This window comes from Neovison vison, chromosome 11, assembly GCF_020171115.1.
Source record: "Neovison vison isolate M4711 chromosome 11, ASM_NN_V1, whole genome shotgun sequence".
Taxonomy (NCBI): domain Eukaryota; kingdom Metazoa; phylum Chordata; class Mammalia; order Carnivora; family Mustelidae; genus Neogale; species Neogale vison.
This window is the reverse complement of record NC_058101.1, coordinates 146,293,196-146,313,860: the sequence shown is the minus strand read 5'-3', so window position 1 is coordinate 146,313,860 and position 20,665 is coordinate 146,293,196. Positions and strand designations below refer to the sequence as shown.

The following is a 20,665-nucleotide window of genomic DNA, read 5'->3' as shown; positions in this document are numbered from 1 at the left end:
CACACACACACACACACACACTCATTCACTTGTTGTTAGGATTTCTGTACATCTCCTATTTGTAAACCAGGTGACAACCTGATGGGAAACATGTATTAACTCCACCATTGAGGCTGAGAGGATTTTGCTGCCTCTTGAATACTGTTCCCTGTCCCCATTAACTTTCCCCACTGTAGCACTGGCTCACAAAAAGTTGTTAATCCTCTATTTTCCCATAGGAAGCCCTGAAATGAAATATAGATATTGTTGGGGCTGAGGTTCTCTTTTTGAGTCCTAAGGTGTTTTCACACAAAAAAACTGAGAAAATAATAATTCAAACTGCCAAATTTATATGCCAACTTCTAGGATTTCCTTTCTTTGATTATATAAAATGACCAATTCCTAATATGTAAATAGGAAAGCCTCATGACAACAATATCAGTATATAATTATAGTAAAAATTAAAATGTTTTCACTACTTGAAACATTGACTTTCTGGAAAATCTTTAGATACAAAAAAAAGGGAATTTATTAGAAGTGATGTGATGGAAAATATGAAATTAACAATTTTACTCATAATTGGGAATTCCCGGCTTCTCATGTCTTCTCACTATTCACTAATAAAAATTCTCTGATTGAAATCTATAGGACTTATAGATAAAACCTTCAGATTCCATTATATAAATTCTAGAAAATCAGTACAATTTTCAAGTTATAGTTCTCTTTGAAAGTATCTCATCAGTAAAAGTCAGTATTCAGACTATATATATTTTTAAAACTATGAAAAGATTTGTATTCGATACAAAAGATTTTAACACATTGAAAAACTCTGGAGATGTGATCAGGTGCTATGCATTGTCTTCCTGGCTTGGAATGACATCAGCAGGATGCCCCTGGGTCTGGGCAGCCTTGCGATTCCACGTTCCCTCTCACGTTTTCCATAAAGATGCTTAGATGTCTAGAATGAATGGTGTTCAGGTGCCTTAATGTTTCCAATTCATGCACGAAACACTCTGGAAACGTCCCTCACCGGAACAGACTCACTGTTCCGGTTCCTGCAGCACTGCTGCCCACCGTCCCCTGACTCACCTTTCCTTTCAGCTGCCTCAGCCCTGGTCAAGTAGTGGTAGAAGTGATCCAGCTTATCAGGCTGCTCTTCCAGCGGTCTCTGCAACCACAAAAGGGACCTAACTTTCGCGGTCTCCCGCAGGGCATCCCACTTCTCCATCAGGGCGAAGAGCTCAGTAAAGGACTTATGATAACCATCTCGCAGCATGTCCACACAAATGCTCTTCTTGTATGAGTTCCGGTAACTGGGAGGAAGAAACCCAAAGCTCAGAACATTATTTTAATCCTTTAAATCTGTGTAGTTTTTTCCTTCTCTAAAAATTAAAGGTTGAATCACACTTTTTTTTTCCTGAGTTAAAGCTGAAAACTCTGCCTCAAACACTTGTAACTGAACAACTTCAGTTTAATGGAAGATGCCAGGAGCTACCCAAATATAGCTAGTTTAGTAAAATTACATTATAAATATATTAGTTCCAGAGCTAAACTCCCTTTAATAGGAACAGAGAAATGAGCTGACAGCTGTCAGTCCATTCTAGAACAAAATACTAGTGACTGAGTTACTGTTACAAACAACAGAAATACACTGCTCCCAGCTCTGGAGGTTGGAATTTCAAGATCAAGGTGCCAGCTTGCAACTTAGCTACGATAAAGGCCCTCTTCCTTGTTCTTGGCGGGTGTCTTCTCATGGTATCCTCACATAGTGGAAGGGGCTAGGGGTCTCTCTGGAGACTGTTTTTTTTTTGTTTGTTTGTTTTTTTATAAGGCACTAATCCCATTCATGAGGACTCTGCCCTCAAGACCTAAGCACCTCCCAAAGACCTCAATTACTAGTACTATCACCTTTGGGAGTTAGGATTTCAACATATGAATTTAGGGGAACACATTTAGACCACAGCAATTACAATATCCAAAAGTACTTGATACAGTAGCCTCCCAGTAAAACAAAACAAAAAAACCAATATGCTAAGCAAAAATTAAACATGCCATTCAATATAAAAAAAGGCACTCTATATTAAGTGGCTTCACTGTATGTTATGGAAGTTCATTCATTCATTCATTCATACTGAATGTTTGGTTAGAAAATGTTTATTAAAATCTATTACTAAGAATATTTGAAATATTTTCAGTTAGGATTAAGTTAATGATTTGTTAATAATTCACTTCTAATTTAGCGATAGATCATATGCAAAGAGACAAAGTGACAAAGGAATATTTCATTTAATTATTCAACAAATAACTATTAAGTTTTCCAAGTGGAAGGCACTTGGAAAAAGGGTTCATTCTCATTGTGAAGTTCGTATTCCAGGGGAAGAACACAACCAACAAATAAGTAAGCAAATAATAAATAATTTCAGATGATGGAAAGTACAATACAGGAAATAAAGAGGGTGATGGGATAACAGCTGTGTGGTGGCTATTATTCTACTTAATGAGCAATCAGAACTACTACTTATAGAACTACTAATTATATTACACTTTTTTTAAAAAAATCAGGAGACAATTAAGTATTTAAAACTGACATAATGTGATACTCTGAGCAATAAAAATTTCAGTGTGGAGTGACAACAGCCTAGAATTAGTCAGGATACTCAAGATTAAGCCCAGTTCTACCTAAGCTCCTTGGGCCTCATTTCATCTCATTTGTAAAATGTGCATATCCATTTATGCCCTACCTATATCACAGGATTCTTCTAAGAACAAAATTAAATCATGTATATGAAAATGCTCTGAGAAATGTAAAGTCCTGCACTACTGGTTCCCAGCTGCTGGCTCTGCAATAGACTCATCTACAGAATTTAAAAAAAACAAACAGACAAACAAATAAACAAAACAAAAATGCCCAGATTCTACTCACCAAGAATTTCTTACTCAGTGGATCAGCTTAGGTATGAAATGAAGCACATGAAGAGGAGTGATGGGAGAGAAGTTTTAAAAGAAAAGATAGGACCGCAAAGCCCTGCTAAGAAGTCTGGACTCCAAGCTAGGAGTAAGGTAGAGGTAGAACCATTAAAGGGTCTGAGTTAGGGAAATGACTGCATGAGAGTGCAGCTTGGAAAAATCATCTGGAAGGAGTGTCGGAGCTGAATTTTTACCCTCCCCCATCCAGCAGCCAGAAGCATGGCACCTATTGTAACAGGGCTCATCTGTAAAGAGAGTAAGTAAACCACATTCCTAGGGAAAAGGTCAAAAGTCACCATCTTGTATGATATGTTGATATGATATGTTGGGGAAAAGAAATAAGAGCGTTTTGTTTGTTTCTACCCTCCAGTCAAGATAAAGGAGGAGCGTTTGAAGGAGGAGCAGTGAGAGATGCTCCAAAGGCCATGTCCTCTTGTTCCCCTGCTTTCTACCTGCCCGTACACAAGTCACAGCAGAAGTCACCGTATAGGGTTTCTCAGTAAAAGAGGACCAGAACCAGCCATTATAATTTTCCAAGGCTGCTGAAGGTATGGGGGAAATGCCATAACAGTCTATGGGCTCCATGTATGACACAAAAGTTAATGGAAAGAGAGTGCTGGTATATCTGTCATATTGTCACTGGACACAACAAGGGAGTGTGTGCTAACATGCTCTTGTATGGGTTGTCCACTGGGAATTGAAGGACACAGCTGTTAACTCTGAGAATAAGAAGCATCAGGGAACTATCAAAGGAGTCAGGTCAATATATTTCCAGATCTGACAGAGAAGAATGAATTGAGAGCATCAGAGGTGGAAACCTGTACAGAACCCCATAGGTTTAGAATGCATTCAACTACAAGTAAGAGAACTTGTTTCTTAGTGCCTTTAAAACTAGAGGTTTCCACTTATCACAGCGCAAGATGCGTAAAAGTATGCATCTACTGGCCTTGGTTCAGTGGTCTGGCAAGTTCAGTGCATCTGGGATTACCTTAATCTTTCCCTCATGCTCGTGCCCTGCTGGTCACTGGAGGGCTGCTACAGCTTCAGATATTGTGCCATCTTCAAGGCAAAAAGAAAGGGGAGGTTGGTGGCACCAGATGTGTCTTTCCTTTCTAATGGAAAAACAAAAACATTCCTATAACTGTTAATAGATTCTCACTTTGGTGTTGTTGGCCAGAACTTTGTCACATGGCCACCCCTTGCTGCAGGGAGACTGGGAAAAGCAAATATCCTGCCTGTCCTTGGACACATTTCTCTCCCAAGCAAAACTGGAGTTCTGTTAGCCAAGAAGAATGGAGAAATGAGATACCAGATAGGCACATTCAGTCCTATAGCAAGGTCCTAGATTAAGATCTGAAAGTAAATACTGACAAACCCCCAGCCCTGGCATTGCCAGACAAAACTGGGCAGGATGCCCAGTTAAATTTGAATATCAGATAAAAAGTGAATAATTTTTTTTAGTATTAGGATGCTCCAAATATTGCTTAGGGCACATTTATATTTAAAAAGTTTATTGTTTTCTGAAACTCAAATTGAAGTGTATATCCTATATTTTTATTTGCTAAATCTGGCAACTCTCCTCCCCTCTACCTTGTACCAGCACTGCGTTGTTTCTCTATTAAGAAAATAGGGTGAGGGGAAGAGGCATCAGAATCCTGAATAACCTGAGAAATCACTGAATTGGACTCACATTACCTGAGAGGGACAAGATTAGATTTTTACACTAGGGAGAATCAAGGCTCAGGGCCAGGAATTAAAATTAAGTTATAAAAAAATAAAGGCTTTCAATTTAGCATCCTTGAGCTTGTGAATCTGAAATTTACACCTGATCCTAGTGAATGGCCAGGAAGAGAGTAGAATTGGGAACGGAAGCAGGGAGAAGAGATGGTGGTTCTGGAAAGACAGGCCACAGATGCTGAACCAAAGGAAAGGTGGAGGGAATGGACAGAAGTAGAGAGGACTCAATACTTATTTAGGAGATAAAAATAGCAATTCCATAGTGACTGAGTGGGTGTTGGGTGTGAAGGAAAGGGAAGACGTAGGATGAGAACCAGGTTTTGAGGTCAGATCATAGGTAATTAGTAATTTAACAAATTAAAGAGGGGAATACAAAAGGATGAACAGCTTTGTGTAAAGATAATGAGTTTGGTTCAGACAACTTGAGTGTGAGGAGGCTCAAGGGATAGCTAAGTGGTACTTCCAAAGTGGGGGCAGGTTGAATATAGGAGATCTGAGAATGAGGGGCTGAAAACCCAGCCCTGTTTCAAAGTTTCAAACAAAACCCTGTTTCAAACAAAACCCAGCCCTGTTTCAAACAAGCACTGTCATCTTTGTAAGGTTATGCTTTCAAAGAAAATTATAAATAAGTAAAAATGAGAGCACTGACTTTAAACAATAAACACAAGCCAGGAGGCCATCTACATTCAAATCTTTTATCTCTAATCTCAACAGGAATGCAGAAAATCATTCCTTATTTCCTTCACCTAGAAGGTGAAGGTGTTTTGGTTGGATTTGGTCCACCCAACATCTAGTTCCACTTCCACAGGGAGAACTCCAGAACACTTGGGAAATGACCATTCTCACACCGTGGGTCATCTTGGTGGGATTTGATTTTAAAGACTATCTAACCAAGGAGTGGATCCACAGTGACCCAAATTAAGGCAACCAGTTTCTCTCTCATAATTTTGAATCTTGAGGCAAGAAACACAATGAAGGTTTAGAAGGTTGTTGGAGCTCAGTCATCTTGGGAGTGACATCCTAGGAAACATCTCAAGTAGTTCTTGCTACCAATATCCTATCAAGGGTCTCAGGTCTTGTCCTTTTCATATGAACTAGGTTCTCCCTAAATTCAGCTCATTACCCAAGATCCTACCAAAAAATGGTTTCTACTTTATTAGTCAGAATCAGTGTCTGCTGCCTGTGACCGAAGTACAGAATGGATTCAGAAGAGACTGTATTAAAATGGTTTCCAAGACATCTTTCAGTCTCAGAACATCCATGATATATAACTGGTATCAATCTTTTAAAATTTCTTGTACATTTTTTAAAAAGACCATTCTTTGTGTAAGAGATTTCAAATACAGATGTATTTTAAAATGCATAAATAGCTATGCTGATATCATCTTGATTTCCTATACACATTCATGTGTGCACACACACGCATGTATATAGGTATGTCCTTGTTTAAGCCTCATTACTAATCTGAAAGCAAGATCAATTAGTGATTTACTAAATAAGTTCCTATTTCAATCTTTGTAGTCAGTGCAAATTATTTCCTTTAATCAAAGTAATTTTCTTTTATTAAAATGAACTGACCATCTGAAAAAAACCTTTATCAAGTCCCTCCATTACATTTGGATTTTTCAGGTTTTATATCTCATAGCAGAGATATAAAGTTGACTTGCTTTATGGAAAGAAAATTTTTCTAAACACAAATGGAAATATAGACAGGATTCAAATTTATTATTTTGCTATTTCATTTGAACCCAAAGTTATTAGTCTTTGGTTTCATTTGTAATATTAAAACCAATATGAGTCTAAATTAAAATATATTCTTCATAAGTATCAGAAGAAGAAAAACCTCCTTGACCTTAAAAGTCGCTATACTGGGCAGAAATTGAGAATTCTGGTAAAATTTATGTAGACTTGATATTATAGAATTTGAGAGGAGTTTTCCTGACAGAAAACATGCCATTCATAGGAGCAGAAGTTGTGACATTCATGGATATGCTGGGCACTATAAGTCTCTACCCTGAGGAAGACATCTGTCATCTGTCATTGCACATACCTGAGGTTCCCCCCCAGAGATGCAGCTGGAGAAGAATGAATTTAGGAATGGAATTAAGTGGTCATCCATTCCATATAGATTTGATTACTATTTAAAGGCATTCTTCAAAGGAGAGTCTGTACATTTTAAACTTACAGAAAAACTGCCCTAAAAGATTCAAAGATTTTTTAAAAAAAATCTATACATTTACAGAAAGTAAAACTGACACTTCGACAGAACTTCCTAGCAGGTGAATGTGTGGAGATGCTGAGAGATGAGGAGCTTCCTGTTAAACAGCCATGAGATTTTATATCATTTTAAAATTCTGTCTTAAAACATTCACAACAGCTACTTACAGAGTACCTACAATGTGGTAGACACTGTGTAGACATCATTTCTAACACAGGATAACTCTACAAGGCAACACGTCCATTTTAACAGATAAAAAAACTGTCTTCAGTGAGTTTGTGACTTGCCATGTAAGGGACAAAGCCATACAAAGTAATAAAGGGACAGAAGTGAAATTCACATCTAAGTTTCTAAGTGCAAATTCTGTTTTTTCCACTTTACCATATTGTCTCCTATTACATCAGATTTGTTGGTTTTTCTTCTCTTTCTCTTCCTCTACACATACTTGTTTATTTGCATTGATTGCTTCAGAATTTGCCATAATTGGACAATTACATGTAACTCTCAAATTTGAAAGCCATTGCCTTTGTCCATTCTAATCTATGTTTATGCTGACTTGGGAAAAGAGATTAGTATCATTCCGTGACTCTCCTAAAAAATGTTCTTCCTCAAAATAAGGAATAAGACAGTACCAACCATGGAAAGCAAATTAAATAGACATGATTGTCACTCAAGGATATATGAAGTCTAACAAAAGAACACTGAGAAAGACAAACATATGAAGGGATAAAAAGCATACACTTCTACAAATATGAACAACATGAATAAATGAAATGAATAGATATGACAGCTTACTTTATTTCTCTTAACTTAGAGGTACTTCTATGAGTTATTAGATGGACTTTCAAAATCAAAATGAATTGTCAACTACTCAAATACATGATTAATATATTTAACACATTTACTTCCTTGGACAAACTCAAATACTGTATCAAGGTGAAGCTTCATATTCAGTAAATTATTTCAAAAGCAGTTTAATAAAAAATCATACTTTAAAACAAGATCATAAAATTTTTATTTAATCTGACAAAGATAAACTCAAAAGATATGTAATATCTAATCAAAAGTCATGATAATACTTTTATTCCATTGAATTAATATTTATAAGTCACTAGTGGGTTATCTATGTGTCAGTTATAACAGTCTTACATTCATATTGTAGGAATAAATGTTATTGGAATCACCTACGGGATAATTACATCGACTCTTAAATTAATACTTAAATAGCTTCAGTTAATATAATTTCCAAGGAATAAAGTGAGTCACTATTCTTACCCATAGTATTCAGTGTAGGTAGATAAGGCATAAAATTAGAATGGGAAAATATACATATCTTGACACACATACTGATAAAAACCATATAAGTAATTTGGGTATCTTTTATATTTTTTTGTGAAAAGAATAAAATTTTCCCAAAAGCTAAAACAAAGATATTCCATTACCCTAGCCATATAAATATGTAAAAAGAAAGAGAAGTTAGAAAGAAAAAATATCAATTATATTTGAAGTGGCTGAAAAGCATATAGAATTACAATGAAAACGTAAAGTGTTTTTCTTAATATCACACATGTAAGTTTTGAACAATTGTTAGCCATAGTATTGACTAATACTGATTAAGAACTAACACTAATAAAGAAATAAACTACCACCACTTACATATATTTCTGTGTAATAACCATTGGAGAATTGAGAGTTTTAGGACTTTTATTTTCCATGTGCTTCAAAATACAAAAAGAAAAGTTTCATTATGAAAAAGCGCTTTTTAAATTTAAAGGATTTCCAATAAGTTGACTGGTCTCTGGGGGCATCTACTGGAAATTTAGCAAACTGCAGTCACATCATGTAAATTTGATAACTTTCATTATCCATCTTAATACAGATATTATTTTAATTGATATGTAAATAAGGTGACACTCAAAGAAGATAAATGTAAAGTTATGCATGGTATTCTATCTCATCCATCTGGAAACAACAAAATATGTAGCTGTCTATGAGATCAGTTAACAAATACTGAACTGTTAAAAATGTAAATAGGGCAGGTGGCATCTTACAGATGAACAGTTTTCAAACCACTCAATTTTCAAACCACTCAATGTTTGGAAAAATTAGGAATATATTTTAGAGATAAACATACACATATTTAATGAGACATTTTTATTAATCCAAATAAAATACATAAAAAGCATTTTTAATATGATGGCTTCTCTAAAACAAATTCATTTTGCATCTCAGTATATCCACCAATATAAATAACTTGATAATCACTGCTTATTTTCTATATGACTTCCTTTAATTATTTACATGCTAATATCTCAAAAAGTAGAATTTGTTATACTTGAAATGAAAAATCTATTGTTTATTATAATTGGTTATTAAAAGTGAATTAGTCATTAAGATGATCATTGTTATTAATTTCTCTTAAACATTTTAGGTAAACTTCCTTAAAGAAAAATGAACGATATAGTAAAGATAATACAATCACTGCAGCTTATGTATTGTTTTAACATATATTTCAATAAAGAAAAGAACTCTTGTAATAGCATTATTGCAGTTCTGACTAATCATGTCATAGGAATTTTAATGTAACAGCAATTTTAACAATCACTATTTTCTTTGTGAAATTTATTGGTCATATTTGCTTTAAGAGAAAATAACTAATTTTGAAGGTATATCTATTGTTCTATACTTACGATTGTACCATAATATACTTTAGATGTTGCTATAATTTTATATAAAACTCTCCTAACAGACTGAAATACATAACATTTTTGCTTCATTCCAAAGAAACACCACAAACACATGTGTTAGTTTACACTCTTTCTCGAAATCTCAGAATTGCCATCCAAATAAATGTGATATCACCTTTAATGTATAAATTGAAAGAACCTAGTCACCATGAAAATGTTACAACAAATCAGAACATAAATATTAATATGGCAGGATTTTTGTTTCGGTTTAGACTTAGAATCATTTTAGATAGCTGGACTTATTTGGTAACTTAAAAATAAATACATAAAATCCACCTCCCGAGAGGTTATGGAATAGGATTTTTGTGATTTTCGAAACAACTAGAAGTTTGCTAATTTGAAAGTGCTACCTATGTCAGTGTGCTTTGTATTTTTGAAAAATATAAATTTTTATTTATTAGTAATCAAAATCAGAAAGCCTAAACCAGACTGCCAACATTTTAAAAGCATACATAAAAATTGAACAATGCCATTCAACACTTAATTTCTTTTTAAAAAAAATCTAATAATTAAGAAAGTTTAGCCTATAATATTTCATAAGTAGGGTGATTACTAATATAATTCTTTCAAAAAAATTAAAATATTTAAAAATATGATTAGCAAAGAATTCTGCCAAGATTACAATAAAAACCCACTTCAACATGGGCGATTTTATTTTAGGACATATGGAATATTCATGTAGAATGGACCAAAGATTATTTCTCAGATTCAATTAGGTAAGAACAGATATTTAGCAAAATGTTAATCAGTCAAATAATATTTTTGCTGGTGATTGTTACCTGTTATCAGAGGAAAGCTATGGTTATTCAGCAGACAGTACAGACTGCAATGTTACACTGGCTTTAAATAATTCCCTTAATAATATAAAAGCATTTTTTGCATGCATATCCTGTTAAAAATTATTTACTCAAGTGATTCTAAGTCATTCAAATATTTGAAGTACAGAGATTATCATCAATGAGGAATGAATAAAATTATTCATCAGTCAATATAAAGTACTACCACAATATTTATCCATGTAGCCGTAACAGACATTTTCTTTACTGAAAGGTTTTCTCTGCTAGAAAAAAATCTCAAACTTAATGACATTTTAAAAAGGTTTTCTTTAGAAGTTTAGTGAAAGGCATTGGAAGAAAGATAGCTTTTTAGATGAGGCTAATTACACAATATTTAACATGGTGCTGTTACTTGCAAACTCCCTTGAGAAACTCAAACTTATTTACAAACAAAAATGTTAAGCTAAAGACTGGACATGGGAAGGTATGGAATGAGTGTCATCATTTCAGAAGAATTTTCAGGGAAGGTATTTTCACAGTGGAGCCCACTGCTGAGCCCAAGCACCTTTGGCTAAATGAGGCAATCATAAGGATATTTATTCTTTTTTTTTTTTTCCCCAAATCACACTGTAACTTTCACCTATAGGAAAACCAATTAAACATAAGCTGAAAAATAAAGCCTGAAAATGATCTTAGTTTTTGGATTAAATCATAAGGATAAAAAGAGGAAATCTGAGTAATATAATTCTTTTTTAGTCTGTGACCTAATATAGCAACAATAAACATAAGAAAAAGAGGAGAAAAACAAAAGGTAACCTTTATACTACATGACTACAAACAATGGACTACAAACACCTATAAACATGAACACGCTAGCTCATTGCATCATGATGAGCTATTACTATTTACAATTTTTTATTAATATAAAAAATTTACTATTACAATTACTATTTATAATTTACAATTTACTTTTTTACTATTACTATTTACAATTTTTATTAATATAAAACCCCATATAACAGTTACTGTTTTTTGAAATAAAGTCTTGCGATTGCTCTCCAAAACTTTTAATATTCTATTTTTTAGGAAATTTCGTCTCAAATATTATCATTTAAACTTTTTCCTTCAGCTCTTCATCAGTACCTTTTTATAAATTAAAGAACTATCAATTTTTCATAAAAGTTGAGTGAAATATCAACTTTTAATAAAAATGTAAAGCTGGAGAATACAAAGACAAAAGTTAGTAAAAACAACAAGTTGCATTGAAAAAAAAGTTCAGCTTACTGTGTTCTTTTTTTACTAAAGTGTGTCATACATTTTATCTTTGCAAGAGTTTGACAAGTTTTGCAAGTAAAATTCTGTTTCCTCTACACTTGCTAATAGTCATGAGAATCTGTAGTTTGCACCTTCCCATTAAAAATGTATTGTATTTTTTTGAAATTATTCACCCCGCCTTTTATCCAGATCATGTCTTTGAAAGGAGGAAGTAGATAATAAATGGAATAATTCATGATTCCCCATTAAATATGAAACTTTCTTTTGCAGAGTTTAGAAAATGAAGTTCTACATAATGTACAAAAGTTGATTAGAACTTTTTTAACCTTTTCAAGAAAAAAACCTTTCGTATTAAACAACTGCATGAAGAGGTTTCTTTGGGAAAAGTAAACCAATCAATTCTTTCCACCTATAGCTTTATCATATATATTAAAATGTTGTTCCTTCCCAACATATATTGCCTTATAATACTTATCTAGTTATTAAAATGATGGCAAGAAAAATAGTATACATGGGGCTAGAAATATGACAAGTATCTTAAAAAATGTAACCGATGTTTAAATTACAAAGGGAAAGTCACATAAATTAAAAATGAAAACAAAACATTATTCATGCTCTTTCCAGCAATGTAATGGAAGATAGAGGAAGAGTAAATAATAAAACTTGCATTTAAATTTCTATTATTATTATGACATTTCTTCTAGTGTGGTAATGATATTTCATCATGAGAAGAAAATATATACCTTTATAAAATTTATCATTACAAACTAGCCATTGGTATTCCATTAACTACAGTCTTTTTTGCCTTTTTCTAATAAAATAAAAAAAAAATTAAGCCAAATGATTATTAGGCTCACAACTGCTCTCTCATTCTATATTTCTTTAATAAGAAATCTGTAGTAAATTTAACTGAAGAGAAATGTCAAGTTCTATTTTCAGGCACAGATGACCTCAATTCTTTGTGTTTTTAAGTTTCTCTTGTGGAATAGTTTGTTTTTCACTAAACAAATTTTAATTTTTCCCATTTCAAAAAAATAAAGAATATATTTTATTCTTTCAAGTTTGAATACTTAAAAGATAACCATCAAAATGTAAGGCATGTGAAGAACCTTTCATATTGTATGCTCTTTAATTACTGTCACAAAGGAGGTATACAATGCACACAGGAACACTGAAGCCAGGATTTTTCACAGGCTTTATGAACACAATCATCAAACTTCTAAAACATACATTTAGTTTCACAATTAGGAAAAACTAAATTAATAAAAACAAATGTAAATTGAATAATCTGATGCTCTGGTCAGACAACTGTATATAAATATGTTATTTTCCTGAATGTTGTATTAATTTTATTGCAACTATCTCAAACATTTAGAAAATTCTTACTTGTATTAAGTAAGAGCATAGGGTACATCACATCAAATATGTGCATTAATAAGAATATTGTAAGAACAAAAAGAAGTATATGTCAGGAGTAAAATAAAAGAGCCCTGAATTTGAACTTAAAAAAAAAAAAATATATATATATATATATATATATATATACACACATATAGTAGGGATTATAACATCCTTGAGACAGAGAACATGCCATTTGTTTCTTTTGTATTTTCATATAATAATGCAAATGTCAACAAAGTGAAAGCTTGTATATTATTAATATCAAACAAAATAGAATTCAGGAGTAAAAAATTAAAGAAGCATATGAACAACAGAGATTCACAAACAGATAGATTTACTGAGAAATAGAGGAATTAGGAAACAATACACCTAATAACATAGCTTTAAAATTAACAGAATAAAGAGAAATTTATTTATTTATTTATTTTTAATATATATATTTTAAGATTTTATATATTTATTTATTTGATAGAGAGAGACACAGCGAGAGAGGGAATACAAGCAGGGGGAGTGCAAGAGGGAGAAGCAGGCTTCCCGCCAAGCAGGGAGCCCAGTATGGGGCTCGATCCCAGGATGCTGGGATCATAACCCCAGCCGAAAGCAGAGGCTTAACCCACTGAGCCACCCACGCACCCCGAGAAATTTATTTTAATGCATTTTTTCAGAAAATTACAAATAAAGTTAAGGAAAAAGGATCTGAATAACAATTTTCTAGCTTGACTGAAATAACAGGTTCAATCTAATTATTAGTTTCTGATAGCATTTTCTGTATGAAACTGTCTACCAAATAAATACAGAATATATTTATTTTTCAAACATGCAAAAAATATTTATAAAAATTGTCCAGGTACTGGCCATACTAGAAATTTGATAAACTAATATCAGGTATGGCATATTTAGTGAGCACAAGTAAAGATTCACTCCGCATCCTCCCCCCATCAAAAAACACACAAAAATTATTTATCTGCAAATTTACAAATGTATTTCTAATGTATTCACTGTCTAAAGGGAAAACTGCCACAGAAATGTTCATATATGTAGAATTGAAACAAAACAAAAACACTAACCAGCAAATCCTGGGGGAAAAGTCATCATAGTATTCAAAAAGAAGTTTATAATTTTAATGTACTTGCTAAAAAAACAAGAACACAGAAACAAGTGAAGAAGCTAGCTTTTGACTCAGAGCTAGAAAAAAAAATCTTAACAAAATGAACAACAACATGAAGTCAAATAAAAGAGAGAAAGGGAAATACTAAAGGTAAAGGCTTAAATTAATACAGAACAAAAAAACTGACTCATAAAACAAAAGAACTGGTACATGAAAAGACAAATAAATCTTGGCAAGTATAATCAAGAAAAATAAAAATAGATTAAGTCACCAAAATTGTGTCAGGAATGAAAAAGGTAATATAGCTTCTAATTATAATTACAGTAATAACTAACTTTTATTGTATACTAACAGCAAATCAATGTTCTCAACATTTCACATGTATTATCTTTTTTAAACTTTACATTTTTTATTAAATAGGTATTATTTTTATTGTCATCATCATCTCCATTTTACAGATGAGAAAACTGTGGCAGAAGGAGGGTTTTTTTTTTCTTTTTATATAGAATAAGGGGAGGGGACAGAAAGAGATTTTTTTTGTTTTTGTTTTTGTTTTATTTATTCAGTTGAGAGGGAGAAAGAGAGAGCATGAGCCGGGGGTGGGGGGGAAGGAGAAGCAGATTCCCTGCTAAACTAGAAGCCAGACATGGGGCTGGATCCCAGGACCTGGACATCACGGCCTGAGCGGAAGGCAGACGCTTAACCAACTGAGCCACCCAGATGCCCTGGGGAGAGAGATTCTTAAGCAGGCTCCACACCCAGCATGGAGTACCATGTAGGGCTTGATCTCACAGCCCTGAGATCATGACCTGAACAGAAATCAAGAATTGGACCCTTAGCTGACTGAGCAACCCAGGCACCCTAAAGAAGAGTTTAATTAATGAGCTGAAGATCAGAAACCCTGTGAATGGTGGAGCTGGGATATCAACCCCACCAGCCTAATTTTAAGGCCTGTTATTTGCACTATTATCTTCATACTCCCTCCAAAATATAGAGAATGTTTCTACAGATATAAAAGAGATTTAAACATTATTAGAAAAGATCACATTAAACGTAACAATCTACCTAGATTAATAGATAACTAATTAGATTTTTATACCCTGGGATCATGACCCCAGCCGAAATCTCCATTGAGATTATCATAAAATCTAGATTTTTATCTAGATTAATGGATACCTATATAAAATATCAAAATATCAATTATCGGTTTGCTAGAGAAGACTTAGAGAACTAATTACAACAATCTTTTCTCTGCCTCCTGACCCTTCTCCCACCAAAGGAGCAAAACCATTTGGTTTTATAGGGAAGTTCTACAAAACTCTCAATGAGTAAGAAATCCCCATCTCATCAGCAATGTTCCAAAGCACAGAAAAAGGTGAAGAATTCTTTAGTTCATTTTACAAAATCCTAAAAGTGTAGCAAAAGGAAAGAAAATTATAGGTTAAAATCATGCAAAATTCTCTTCCCCTCCCCTCAAAAAAGAACCTCTAGCAAACAGAAATCATAATGAGTAAGTAGGAGTTTGTAGAAAATTACAAAATCTAGTAATTTTAGGATAATCTCGGTGGATGTTAGAAAATTATTTAGTGAACTTCAAAAGTCATTCATAATTAAGAAAAGGAGAAACTGGGGCACCTGGGTGGCTCAGTGGGCTAAGCCTCTGCCTTCAGCTCAGGTCATGATCCCAGGGTCCTGGAATGGAGCCCCACATTGGGCTCTCTGCTCGGCGGGGAGCCTGCTTCCCCCTCTCTCTGCCTGCTTCTCCCTCTCTCTGCCTACTTGTGATCTGTCAAACAATACATAAAATCATAAAAAAAAAGGAGAAGCTAAAAAATGAATTATTTATCTTGGTAATGTGTATCTGTTAAATCTACATCTAGATGGTTGTTACCATTCATTGTCTCCATTTGCTTTTTTTTCTCTTGGATAAATATTTACTGTCTGAACTAATGTTCTGTCTCACACCTTTATAAATATTTTCTATTATCTTCTCTGTTTTTATTCCATGTGTTAAGAGATATATTTGCCTTTCTCTTTTATCCTTTCTTTTAATTTTTTAAAAAAAGTCCAGCAATCTTTATCCTAAGTTTGAAGAATTGTTTTCCTTTAAATTCTTTCATATATCAGGTATGTCTTTGGGGATGTAACATTTTTTTACAATTTCTGCAAGGGAACAAATTGGAATTCTTTTTTTTTTTTTTTTTAAATAGGAAATCTTTTAAAGCTCTCCTTTTCAATTGAACATAATAAAGAAAAGTAAAAAAAAAAAAAGCTGGAGAACTACTGAAAGAGAATGATAAATCTCCTTTGTGGCTCTTTGAGAAAATAAGTGGGTTTCAATTAAATGGCAATAAATTGATTTTGGTACCTTAAAAAAAAAAATAGACAAGGACATCCGAAACCTGGGTATACATTTTTTCGTCTTTTTCTGACATGTATTTCATCTCCCTTTGGTTGTCTATATATCTACAGTCCTGAAGCAATTTGTACAATTAAGCATGACTAACATCTTTGCTCATTTGAATAAATACAATGCAAATATAGAAAAAAATAAAGCTCTCCTTTTCCCTATAGAAACTTTGTTTCAGCTCAGGTTGAATGTTCTCTTCATTAATCTTTTTTTCTTTCGTACTGTGATATTTTTTCCAATAATGGAAGATATTTGTCTAATCCTAATAATGAAGTTTTAGCTCTCTTAATGTAGGCAGTGTGCTTGGGTTTCCTCTGAAGGTAAGCTCCATTCTTAGATACATATGTCAGGAAAGGATGGACAGGTTACTCCTTGCACCAATGCCATATGAAAAGGATTAGCACCAGGCATCAGCTTCCTGACAGGAACTCTGGCCAACTGCTACTTTTCTTTAAAATGTGTTGCACCTATGGTATTTGTCTTTCTCTGACTGACTTATTTTGCTTAGCGTAACACCCTCTAGTTCCATCCACATCATTGCAAACTGCAAGATTTCATTCTTTTTTATGGTGAGTAATATTCCACTGTGTGTGTATCACATCTTCTTTATCCATTCATCTGTTGATGGACATCTGGGCTTTCTCTATATTTTGCCAAGACAAATACCATATGATTTCACTCACATGTGGAATTTAAGAAACAGAACAGATGAACATAGGGGGAGGGAAGGAAAAATAAGATAAAAACAAAGGGGAAGACAAACCATAAGACACTCTTAAGTATAGGAAACTGAGGGTTGCTGGAGGGTAGGTGTGTGGAGGGATGGGGTAACTGGGTAATGGGCATTAAGGAGAGCACATGATGAAACGAGCACAGGTGTTATATGCAACTGATGAATCACTAAATTATACCGCTGACACTAATAATACACTATATGTTAGCTAAACTGTATTCAAATAAAAAATTTTAAAGAATGTTTTGCACCTATGCTCATGAGGGATGTTATTCGGTGGTTTTCCTTTTACATAATGACTTTTTTTGGTATTGGTATCAGTGTAATGCCAGTCCCAGAGAATGAGTTGAGAAGTGTCTCTTCTTCTATTTTCTTGAAGAATTTATGCAAAATTGGCAGGGTGCCTGGGTGGCCCAGTGGATTAAGCCGCAGCCTTCAGCTCAGGTCATGATCTCAGGGTCCTGGGATCAAGTCCCACATTGGGATCTCTGCTCAGTGGGGAGCCTGCTTCCCCCCCCCCCCTCTGCCTGACTCTCTGCCTGCTTGTGATCTCCCTCTCTGTCAAATAAATAAATAAAATCTTAAAGAAAAAAAAAGAATTTATGCAAAATTGGCATTATTTCTTCCTCAAATGTTACATAGAATTCACCAGTGAAATCATTATGGGCCCAAATTTCTTTGTGGGAAAATTTTAAACTATGAATTCAATGTCTTTAATAAATATAAGCCTATCCTGTTACCTATTCCTAATGAAGTAAATTTTGGCACTCTCCTTCAAGAAATGTTGCCATTTCACAGGAGTTGTTGAGTTTATCAGCATAAAGCTTATTACTTGATTAGCATTTTAATATTTGTATAAGCTATAGAGATATGCATTCTCTCTTTCATTTATGAAACTGGTTAATTTGTGTCTTCTCTCTTTTTCTGCGATCAGTCTGACTAGATCAATTTTATAATCTTTCCAAAGAACCAGTTTTTATTTACATTGTTTTCTCCATTTTCCTGTTTTCTGCTTTTATTTTATTATTTCTTTCTAGACTTTTAATTTGCTTTCTTTTTCTAGTTTTTTAAAATGAAAGCTTAGGGCACTGACTTTAAGCATTTTTGTTTTTTCTAAAATAAACATTTTTAGATGCTATGAACTTCCCTTTCAGCCCTGCCTTAGCTGCATCCCATATATTTTGACATGCTGTATTTTCTTTTCATCCAGTTCAAAGTATTTTACCTTGCAATTTCTCCTTTGATACATGGGTTATTTAGAAGTATGTTATCCAGTTTCAAAATTTATGGGGATTTTCCAGAGACCTTTTTTGCTTTTATGTCTAACTTAAGTCAATTGTTGTAAGGCAAAATAATTTTTAGGATTTAAATACTTTTAATTACATTCGAATTTGTTTTATAGCTCAGAATATCATCTCCTTTGATAAATATTCCATGTACACTAAAAATAATGTGTGTTATGCTGCTGTTTGGTGGACTGTTCTGTAAATATCAATTATTTAAGTTGATTGATGGTATTGTTCCAGTCTTTGGTATATACCCTTACAGATTTTTCTACCAATTATTGAGACAGCAGTGTTGGAATCTCCTACTATAATTATGGACTCATGTGTTTCTCCTTTTCTTTCTTTCAGCTTATATATTATGTATTTTGAAGTTCCATCATTAGTAGCATAAACAGTATTACATTTTCTTTTTTTTAAGACTTTATTTATTTTTCAGAGAGAGAGCACAAACAAGGAGAACAGCAGCAGGGAGGGGGAAGCAGGGAGCCCCAAGTGGGGCTCGATCCCAGGGCCAGGGGATCACAACCCCAGCCTAAGGCAGATGCTCAACCAACTGAGCCACCCATGTGCCCCAGTATTACATTTTTTGATGAGCCAACTTCTTTTATCATTATGAAATAGCACTTTTTACCTCTGGTAATATTCCATCCACCTTCTAAAAATGTTAATTCTACAAATCCTGGAATCTCTCATTTTTTACCCCTTCCTTTCCATTACGTTAAGATTTTAGTATCTTCTGTACTTCTACGTGGTTATTTCAAATATAGGAAAGAAATGTACTTAACATCCATCTTGACCTTGATGTTGAAGTGGAAAAAAACTGTAGGCTGAGCTAACTTTAAGATAAATCCCTAGTTTAGCAACATATTTCTTTGGCTATTCTGGTTGTAGGACAAGAGATTGTTTTGGACAAGCTTAAAAAGATTTTATGGAAATCTGTATCAGGATTAATCCTTATGAGTTGAACCCAGAGGGAGACTGTAGATCCAGAGTGATAGTAGGAGTTCAGGAGACATCTGGAAATCTGATCTTTGATGGAGGTCTGGTCAATTTTTTTTTTCCTCCTAGCTTATTCATTCCTTTCTCTCTAAGAATATTTTTTTTTTCTATCTTATTGCTCATGCTTCTTTATAACATTAGATCACTTTGGTTGAATTACTCCATTTCTCTATGCCTTGGTCTCTGGAAGTAACAATTCTTCACACAATTATTGTAAGGATCACTTTAAACAAAAACCAGCACACAGTATTTATTTAATATCTCTTACCTGTTACTATCTTACCTGAAATAAAACCTAGTTAAGAGATGCAGTATTTATGACAAACTGTCTAAATGCCCATTTTATTGTTTATTAGGTGTGCAAAGTTCTATTTTATTGCTCTATTTTTCTTATAGAAAGCCACGTTAATAACTTTCCTTTGGAATTTAGAATCAGGAAAAAAGCTTGTCTCTGTGAAAACTTGCATGTTTTCCTCTCATCAGGTAATGAGAACTTTATAGTCAATCACATCTCCCCTTTTGCCCAACCTGCCCAGAGGTTCGGACTGAAACTATATGATTTTAATGGGCAGCATTTGTACAGACTTTTCCTTTATTTACCTCTCATTTTCTATTTATAATCTGACACCTGTGTAATATAAAATGTTAACTTTAAGTTTTTTCAATCCTTTCTAGAAAGCAAGCAAGAAATAAAGTGTTACTTTTATGTAAGTCAGAAGAGTGTTAAAGAAGAATGTAATACAATCCTTACTTTCAAAGATCTCTTAAGCCTCGAGCACAGTCCTTTCCTTGTGGCAATTCACAGTGAGAAAGACATTTTCCACAGCAGTTCGTACAGGCACATATATATTTTATATATGTATGCATACAAAACAAAAGTTGAATGCACTAATCCTCAAAATGTTCTAATCTCTTTATAAATATTAACTTAATTATTCCATGTAATCATTCTATGAGCCAGGCCCTATTATTATCCCTGTTTTTCATATGAGGAAACAAGAGACACAGAAAGGATAAATAACTTGGCCA

The 20,665-nt window shown here is 33.6% G+C and overlaps 1 protein-coding gene across 6 annotated transcripts in view; it reads right to left on the bottom strand.

The window, feature by feature from the left end:
* TTC29 (tetratricopeptide repeat domain 29) overlaps positions 1-20,665 on the bottom strand; it is a 243,162-nt gene that overhangs the window by 200,937 nt on the left and 21,560 nt on the right. For all 6 annotated transcript variants that reach the window (XM_044224911.1, XM_044224914.1, XM_044224910.1 and 3 more), the window contains one exon: positions 1,069-1,292. In XM_044224911.1, the coding sequence (XP_044080846.1) occupies positions 1,069-1,292 (224 nt within the window). The remainder of the gene's footprint in view (positions 1-1,068; positions 1,293-20,665) is intronic.